At 35.9% G+C, this 9,534-nt stretch overlaps 1 protein-coding gene across 5 annotated transcripts; it reads left to right on the top strand.

Annotated features, from left to right (window-relative positions):
• Positions 1-1,269: 1,269 nt before the first annotated feature.
• LOC132051108 (putative pentatricopeptide repeat-containing protein At1g12700, mitochondrial) lies at positions 1,270-9,316 on the top strand. 5 transcript variants are annotated; one of them, XM_059442408.1, is made up of 3 exons: positions 1,270-1,404; positions 1,694-3,548; positions 8,340-9,316. In XM_059442408.1, the coding sequence occupies exon 2, from the start codon at positions 1,704-1,706 to the stop codon at positions 3,150-3,152; it is 1,449 nt and encodes a 482-aa protein (XP_059298391.1). In that variant the 5' UTR covers positions 1,270-1,404; positions 1,694-1,703; the 3' UTR covers positions 3,153-3,548; positions 8,340-9,316. The 5 variants fall into 5 exon arrangements, with proteins under 5 accessions (XP_059298391.1, XP_059298388.1, XP_059298382.1 ...); XM_059442405.1 differs by having other exon boundaries at positions 1,275-3,548; positions 8,340-8,557; positions 8,657-9,316; XM_059442399.1 differs by having other exon boundaries at positions 1,275-3,548; positions 8,340-8,587; positions 8,657-9,316.
• The last annotated feature ends 218 nt before the right edge of the window (positions 9,317-9,534 follow it).

Below are 9,534 nucleotides of genomic sequence, written 5' to 3'. Positions count from 1 at the left end.
CTTAGCTTGCTTTCTCTTAACTTGCTTAACTTGCTAGTCTCTTAACTTGCTTTCACAACAGTCTACCCTTAACTTGCTTTCTCTCTTCTTTTGCCCTCTTAAATTCTCTAATTGCGTAATAAAAAAAAGGTCTTTTACTTAAATGGTCCATTTGAGTTTGGAGTTTGCTAATCCCTCAGTTTGGGGTTTTAAAAAAGTGTTTTAAGTTTAGAAAATGGGGAGAATTTTTGTCCATGGTAAGAACATTTAAGATAAAAAATTTAATCTAACGGAATTTCTCAATATTCAAAACTCAACTCAAGTGGTTCCTTAGGGTTTGAGTATTATTGCATTTCCATCACTCTTATATGATAAGTATTAAATAGATATAAATTCTATAAGTTAGATAAATGCACATTTTGGTGTGCTTTCGCTTTGCTAAGAGTTTGATCGTTTATTTAAGTGCCAAATAAGCCTAAACTTTCAAAAGAAATATTAAAAAGGTATTACCCTCAAGCGTGACTTAGTTAGTTGAGCATGAAGTTTTCATAATGGAGGTCTCAAGTTCGGAACCCCGCCCACAATAAATAGGAGATTTATCTTCAGGTCGAGCCTAAATCGCAGACGGGCACAATGTGCGGATTATCTCTCTTGTGTGGTTTGTATTTATTCAGAGGAGGGGTGGAGTTTACGTGTACGCGCTAAAAAAGAGAGTAAAAGAGTAGCGGTTGGTCCATGTCATAAAAAATACATATTTATTAAAATGGTATTATCGTTACGTTATTAGGTTGGTTACACAAAAAGATTTATTCTCTACATAGTAGTAGCATTTTTAAAGTATCATTTAGTTGCTACATTTTTTCTTTATAAATAAAATCGTATAAGTTATGCGAGAATTTAAGTATTATTGTATGAGAAATAAAACATGAAATAAGAATATGAATATTAGTATATTATATGGTTTAAAATTATAAAATTAGCATAGTTTTTTATTTAAAATATTTATAACCAAATAAAAAAAAAAGATAAAGAGCAAAAATACACCTCAAGACTCAAGTATGTCTTTTTGTGAGTTTTCTATCTGAATTATGAGGTGTTTGCGTTTATTGTTTAAATTATTACTATCTATTTATCAAAATACATCTCGATTGGTTCTAATGATGCGCGGTGTACATTCCTTTTTATGTTTAAAAATGATGTCAAATGAGACAACTAAAGCAATTAATTGGAAAATTAAACCTGTATCGCTTTTCTTGTAAGTTTCTGGCTATGTCAATATTAGCGACAGTTTTTTAACCGTGTGCCAAACGCCCCTAAAATTTGAAGCGAGGAAAACCCCAACTCCCACCTCGGCTTCTTGTTCTAACACTATGGTTCCAAGAACTTCCAATCATCTAGCTCGTTATGCAACTAGTGCTCAAAGTGGTAAGCTTTTTTCATCTAATATATTCATTGCTCCAACCCCAAATAATAATTCCCTTGACAAGTTCCTCAAATATGACTGTAAATCAAGAAACATCAACATTAAGGATGCACTTAATCACTTTAATAACATGCTTCATATGCAACCTCCACCACCCACTTCATCATTTAACCTCTTGTTAGGTGCACTTGCCAAAACCAAGAACTATAAAGATGTTCTCTTATTGTATAATAAGATGGTTGATGATAATTATTCAACTGATTTTATTACACTTAACATTTTGCTTAACAGTTTTTGTAGTATGAAAGAAGTGGGGTTTGGGTTTGGTGTGTTAGGTGGTATTATTAAGAGGGGTTATAGTCCAAATGTGGTAACTTTTACGTCATTGATTAAAGGGTTTTTTGTTGAAAATAAGATTAATGAGGCGGTGGGGTTGTTCAAGAAAATGGTTGAATTGGGATATAAGCCTCATGTTAAGACTTGGGGTACATTGATTAATGGTTTATGTAGGAGTGGGAATGCTGAGAGGGCGTTGATTTTGCATCAAGAAATGTCGAAAGGGAATGTTCTTTTTGGTGTTCAATTTAGGCCGAATGTTGTTTCGTATAGCATGATAATTGATGGTCTTTGTAAGGAAGGTTTGGTAGATAAGGCGGTTAAGGTGTTTTTGGAGATGAAGGAGAAAAGAATCTACCCGGATGTGGTGGTATACGGCTCTTTGGTTCATGGTTTGTCTGTTGCTGGTGAGTGGGAGGAAGCGAAGGCTTTTTTTAATGAAATGGTAGATCAAGGTATTCGTCCTAATGTTGTGACCTTCAATGTTTTGATGAGTGCCCTTTGTAAGGAAGGGAAAATCGAAGAAGCAAGTAAGTTGTTGGACTTGATGGTTCAAAGGGGTGAAAAACCTGATTCTTTTACATATAACACATTGATGGATGGATTTTGCTTAGAGGGGAAAGTTGATAATGCAAGGCAATTGTTTGTTTCAATGGCAGCTAAGGGCGAGGAACGTGATGTAATAAGTTACAATATCTTAATTAATGGATATTGCAAGTGCGGAAGAGTAGATGAGGGTTGGAGGCTTTACAAAGAGATGCTTCAGAAAGATTATAAGCCAACAGTAATTACGTTTAACACTTTGTTAACTGCCCTTTTTCAAGGAGGGAGAGTTGAGGATGGGCGAGAACTATTTGTTGAGATGCAAAGGTGTGGTGTTGCACCAGATTCTTCAACTTACAATATATTGTTAGATGGATTTTGCAAGAATAATTGCCTCACAGAAGCACTGGAGTTGTTCCAGCTTCTAGAAAGGAAAGGACATGAACTCACTATTGAAATCTTTAACTGTGTGATTGATGGGTTGTGTAAAGGAGGAAAACTTGAAGATGCTACCAAGTTGTTTGAGAGTTTGTCCCGGAAAGGCTTGGTGCCAACTGTTGTTACATATTCTATCATGATTCATGGTTTCTGTAAAAATGGTCAATTGGAAAAGGCAAATAATTTGTTCTTGGAGATGGAAAGGAAGGGATGTTTTCCGAATGTTATCACATTTAATACGCTTATGCGGGGTTTCTGTGATAACAATGATGCGCCACGGGTAGTAGACCTTCTTCAGAAAATGGCAGAGAAACATATTTCACCAGATTTATCAACAATATCTCTCGTTGTAGATTTACTATCGAAGGATGAAAAATATCATGAATATCTGAACTTGATTCCAACATTTCCAAACCAGTCTGACGAAAAGTGAGTTTTTGGATGCGGTTCATCATATGGGATGAACTTTGACTGAACTGTGCATGTGGGTAATCTCTCTTTATGAGAACTATATCAAAGTGTGTTCAGACGATGATGAGTATATCTGGTCTCAATGAGTAGGGGAATGCAATTCAAGTGCAAACCAGCAAGTTGAATCTGTTGTAGCATTCATGTTTATGAATTTTTCACTCCCTTGATTCCCCTACTTGGATTAGAAGCCAGAATTGTTGAGTTCAGCAATTATTGACCAAGGTCTCATCAATCACTTGTTGCTGCTTCGAAATAGCAGATCTGGCCAGAAATACAAGTATTGGATAAGCATGGATAGATGCTACCTGGTGTTGTTAGATCACACTGTGGGGTTAATTGAGTGCTAATCATCAATCAGGTGTGAGAACCTTTCTCTTGCTTGTGACAATTTTACGAGCTTTTCTTACTTTTTTGTTGAATCTTTATTATGGTGTTTATGATACCATGGACCTGCCTGACTTTTTAGTTGATCAGGATTCTTGGGAGGACCAATGTGGTGCTTGTTAAACTTTTTTCTTACGGGAAAAGGTGATAAACAAGTACTCTTTTGGAAGGTAAATCATTTTATGATGGGAAAATCTCCCTTGTGCAAGTAGCATAATAAAAGGTAGAGAACCTACAAAAGAATATGATTCTCTACAAAACACTCTAAACCTTATTAACTGGAACCTCAATGGGTGTACCAAAAAGAAAATGGAAATGATAGGCTATTCCTCATATGTACATACTCGTTCTCTCTATTTTTTCAAAAGCTGTCCTATTTCTCTCCTTCCATAAGACCCGCATGAGGGCTATTGGGGCAACATCTCACACCCTTCGTCTTGTCTTACTTCTTCTACGAGCCCAACTGAATAGTGCCTCATTCATTGTGCTCAGCATCATCCATTGGAGCCCTAACCATCTCAAGTTCTCCCACCGTAAGCAAATTGTCACCTAAAGCACCAGATGACATAAGTAATATAAAGGACTAATACTGCATAATTATGTTTGGATATAAAGCTTAAATATAAGAATCACGTTACAAATAATTGTGCACTCACAAGTTTGATGGACTAATATAATGAATAAATTTATCAACATCACAATACTTTATTTAAAGTTCACCCGCTCTCTCCTTTATCACAAAAAGCATCCTCTTGCAGCTTTCCAAGTTGCATAGACTGACTTATGGGTATGCATAACACTCGTTACTGGAAATGAAAAGTTTGAGGTTCTTCTAATCAACTTCAGGATAGTTTGAATTATTCACCCAGGATTGTGACTCATAATTTGCAATTTATGAAGTCTACCATAGAAATGTTGAAATTTTAGGAAGTGTTACTACTTCTAGCCTTACTTAAGTAATTTCTTTTGGGAATTGACGTCTATTCCCAAGGGTGCATTCAAAATGGATATACTAATTTCTCGCTTGAACTTGATTCTTTGATAATTGCCAATATGCTTATCAAAAGAGAGACTAACAATCTCAAGCTCAGGCAGATTATCCATAGAACTACCAAAATGATGGATCAAAGCAAAGTTGCACGGACCCGGGTGCGGGTATGGATCCCAGTGTATCCAGTTATGGATACAGGTGCTGGGATTCGGCTAAGAAAATTCAAAATTATATAAAAAATATAAATTAATGTGATTTTTCCATACAGTATATAACCTTAACTATTATATAATTATATTTCAAGTATTTCAATGTGATTGCATCACCTTTCTGCTGTAATAGAGGTATGGTCTAGCCCTCCTCATCTTTTTGCTTAAGCTAACACAACACATCTCAGATTCTGCTGGGTAATTGAATAAAAAATTTGTAACGTCTCTAATTTAAACTGAACATGACAACTATAAATAACAAATCCATCTAAAAAAATTGCACTTTAAGTCCACAAAATATATGCCAATTCACATAAATATCAAAAAATTAAACTTATAAAAAGATGGAAGAACTGGCAGAAGCACCAAGGAAGGGGAGGGGTGGTGAAGGAAAAAAGTTGTAGGCAAAAAACCAAAAAGAAAAAACTAGTTAACGTCTAGCATGGCCACGAAAAGTGAACAGACCTATCTCAGTTCTCGTCAATTGTTTAAGAAGCCTAATCAATGAAAAGTAGGAATTGTAGAGTAATTGAATTATTGAAGAAAGTGATCGAAATCTTTTTCTGTGAAAGTTAGGCTCTTAGCTGTCTGTAAATTAAATCTGATTTTTTTTTTGTGGCTTAATTTTTTCTTATTGGTAAGGTTATGTGATGTAGACATTAAATAGAGAATCCTACCCGGAAACATGATTCTCTATAAAACACATCCTCATCCTCTATGAATGTCAGGTTACCAAATGTGTCCCAAAACTGTAGAGAAAATAAAAATATTCTATTTTTTTTTTAACAAAAATAAAAATATTCTATTACCATGTATTTTTCTCTTTCCATGTGGTCCGAATCTGGACGAAAGGAGTAACCTCCCATGCTCATTTTTTCTATTTTCTGCTTCCACACTTCCAAAAAAACCTGACAGCTCTCTACCTTATCAAAAAAACCTGATAGCTCTCTACTTAATGCCATTACCCATTTAATTCCAGACATGTTTCACACTATACACCATGACCTTTATTTATATGGAGGGCATTGTAGCATTAAATGATTAATGTTACATCTTGCCTGGCCTTCACGCACATGGAACCAACTAGCATTTACTGCTGTTATAATGGATACTTGTGTTGCTATCCAGACAAAGAATGACACCTTTCTTGCACTCTTCTGGAACCCAAATTGAAGTGTGAGGAACTCCGTCTTCTCCTTCACAAGCAATATATTACAGGACTTAATTTTGAACTCGTGGGGTTTGTTGCCTTTCCATTTATATTGCTGCCTGAGAGTGGTATGTTTGCTCGTACATTATTTCCAAGAGTTTGTAGAGCTCCTCATTTTTCTACCTTGCAAATCTCTCGCGAATAAGATCACATAACATTGCACCTGTGACTTGTGCTGCTTGTCGGCTGGAGAATATTGAAAATGATGCAACGTTTTAGATAGCTGGTTATCACTGCACCATCTCTATTTTCAGATATTGATTCTGCTTTTCATATCCAACTTTAAATCTTACATTCCTGTAAATTCATTTTATGCTCCTCCATACTGCCGCTCCATAAGGTTGTGTGGTCTACCCTGTTTCTACTCCTTTATCTTTTGATAAGGTAAAGCTTTATTGAGTAAGGACAGCAACAAGAAAGTGCCGGTAGTTACATTAGAAAATCGCCACCTGTCAGTTAGTCTTCACTGGAAGCTTAGTGAGTTGATAAAGTCAATTATGGCGTCGGACTCACTTACAATAGCCAACAACAAGAACATACTAGTATAGTCCCACAGGTGGGGTCTGGGGAGGGTGGGCGTACGCAGACCTTAGGGGTAGAGATGTTGTTTCCATAGACCCTCGGCTCAAGAAAATTGTTTTTCAGAACAGTTAGACTCACTTACAACAGCCATGTTCCAAAAATAAAGCAAAAAATACATTTAAACTGAAGATTAAGATAAGTATATTTGTTGTCTTAAAAAAGGCTGGAGATTCTTTCTCCTGATGGACCGCCATATTGTTGCCGGAATAGACTTCCATATTTTGAGGGAAGCTTTGTTTAGACCAGCTCTACAGAAATTGTAAAGCTGATTTAGTTCCAACAGACTGAATATCAAGTTCCAGGTTGTGAGGCAACTGTACCATGTAACAAAAGGTTGTTGGTGTCTTCGTATTGGTTTTTATGCAAAGCACATCTGTTACAGATAATCATGTACCATCATCTGAATGTATTTATAAGCAATGACCCTTCTCCACATGCTTTTTCTTCTACCCCGAACCTCCATATCAATTTTCCTGATACTTTTCTGTTGAACACTCAAATTTCCTAATTCTGAAGTTCCCAACTTCTTATGAAATGTGACCGTTATTCATCTAAAAAAATAATTTTTTACAGCCCCTCCAATGCCCTACAGAATTTTTTCTGTAATATTTTCAACTTTTGTGCTAGTATTGCTGGTGTATAAGAGCGTCATTTATGTCATTGTTTTTTCTTAAATCAAGCAACTGCTATACATGACATTGCTATACTGGACAATATACTCTTCTATTTTTATCTCTCTTACCCCCTTCGATAAAGTATCTCTTATGCTACATTTTGAGCATTTGTTTGGTTCTTTAAATCACTGGGTTCCTAACTGCGCTATCCTTGTGTGTCGTATCCAATGGTAATCCTAAATAAATCACCAGGAGAGAGTCAACAATATAGTTGAGAAACTCTCCAATTGTTCACATTGTTCACCTCTCTGACTGGTATTTATTTTCTGCATCTTTAAATTGTTAAGCTGGTTGTTTTTAGCATAACACATCACAAATGTACTATCTGCAAATAACAGGTGAGACGTGTAAACTATCTTGGCTCCCCCTCTTGGTTGTGGATCCATTTAAGAACCTTCAGACAGTGCTCTGTCTACTCTATCATCTAACTGAATTCTTCTATTCCTAGTGCGAATAGCATGGTGATGGAGGATCTCCTTATTTCAGAATTCAGACTCCTTGTGCTTCTAACGATTTGTAGGATTTCAATTAACCATGATCGAGAATTTTACAGTAGATATGCATAAGTGGATCCAATGTTGTCATATATTAAAAGCACTTGACCTCATGGCAACAGAGTTAAGTTCAATGAATTATTAACTACTTTTTTTCTGTATTTTTTTATTAGTATTTTAAGAATATTATATTTGAAGTTATAGAGAGGGTGGTTATTAATTATGTTTAATCATTTGTTTCAAATTAGATCAAACACTAACAAGAACCACCAAGTTTGTTTGTTTTCTTGTATTTGGTTTCTCGATATCCCTTTTCTCATCATAGTTGGTGCATATTACACCTTCTAAGTTTGCGCTCTTTTTTTTTGTGCTTCTGTTCGTTCTTGCTTTAATCCTGGTGTGCTATCTTCTTGTTCCATCTCTACATAGTGTTTGTATCCCTATCAGTATACAGATTACACGTACACGTAACATAGAACTTAGTAAAGTAGAGTGCACTTCACTAGCTTGGAGTTGATAATTTGTTGTTCATTCTTCTTTATGTGCATTGGAAATAGTTTTCTTTTTCAAAGCTGATTTACATAAAAAAAAGATAACATCTCCAGTTGGGTGCAAACCTTGGAAATCAGGATGAAACAAAAAACACTAGATGATTTTTTCTCATCTACGTAAGCTTTGGTGGTCTTTACCGGGTACTTGGTGGACAAAGTTACCTAATAGTACTTGTATTGGTGGAAGGTAGCTGATAATCGATGGAATAGTGGAGTGAGCTAAGACTGCACACCACTGTTATCACAGAGGGAAAAAAAGAGTAACATATCCTGTTTGTAGCCTACCTGTTACTAGACTTCAGGTATTGAATATTCTTACAAATTACAAGTACTAAAATATTTAGATCTAAATTTCTTCATTTTGTTTGCAGGACTGCTTTCAATTCATTGGTGTTCAACTCTCCCTTCTCTATCAGATGCTGCTAGAAGCCTGCAAAAATTCTGTCAATTCTGGAAGGGCACATTTGACAAGAATTATTCCGCCTTCTCCTCTGTCAAGCCCGAGAAGAAACTGCTGAGCAGCTACTTGGGGCATCTTTCACTTAACTAAAAATATTGTTTCCCTACTTTCAAACAACTGACATGATCATAATAAAAAGTAGCAGTGCTGGGCAGATTAGTTCTCATCAAGGGATGGACTTAGAATAAAACTTTGTCCTCCATAATATGGGTCTCTTTGAGCAGGCAGGGTGAAATTCTGCAACAAGGCTGTTACTGTATTGAAATACAGGAGAAAAAGATGGTGATAGTGACAACGCCACATTATCATAGAGGCATTGTTAATTTTAATTGTTTGCCTGGGTAGAACACCTATTGATAATGGGCTGTTTGCATTGCAAACTCGGTGGCACATCTGTACTCTCGGACAATTGCCTTAATATTTTACTAGTTTGTAGCCGTGATTGGCTATGTATGGAGGAAAACTAGCTCTCGTAAGGCCTACTGGTTTGTTGAGCATATATTTGCTGAATTTAATGTGCTGAAGAAGCTGTCTTTTGAGGAATATGCATCCTGTTGAGTCCCTTTGCCGCATTAGGGTCAACATAGTTATTGTTCGTTAAATTTGTTCAGTGATTCTGCATTCAGAATGATGATTGCAGAGACTATTCCTCAACCAATCTTTTATCTCCCTATCTTTAATAATCCAGCCTAAGCGTTGTTGTTGTTAGTAATAGGAAGGACTATACTGGAGAAGATAGTACCAGTTTGAGGTATAAATATACCAAATAAACATAAGTATATGCACAAT

The sequence above is a fragment of the Lycium ferocissimum genome, chromosome 1 (assembly GCF_029784015.1).
Source record: "Lycium ferocissimum isolate CSIRO_LF1 chromosome 1, AGI_CSIRO_Lferr_CH_V1, whole genome shotgun sequence".
Classification (NCBI taxonomy): domain Eukaryota; kingdom Viridiplantae; phylum Streptophyta; class Magnoliopsida; order Solanales; family Solanaceae; genus Lycium; species Lycium ferocissimum.
This window is presented reverse-complemented; position numbering and strand designations above follow the sequence as displayed.

What these genes read in the sequence shown, in the direction of transcription:
- LOC132051108 (XM_059442395.1), top strand. Translation starts at nt 1,350, where the DNA reads ATGGTTCCAAGAACTTCCAATCATCTAGCTCGTTATGCAACTAGTGCT.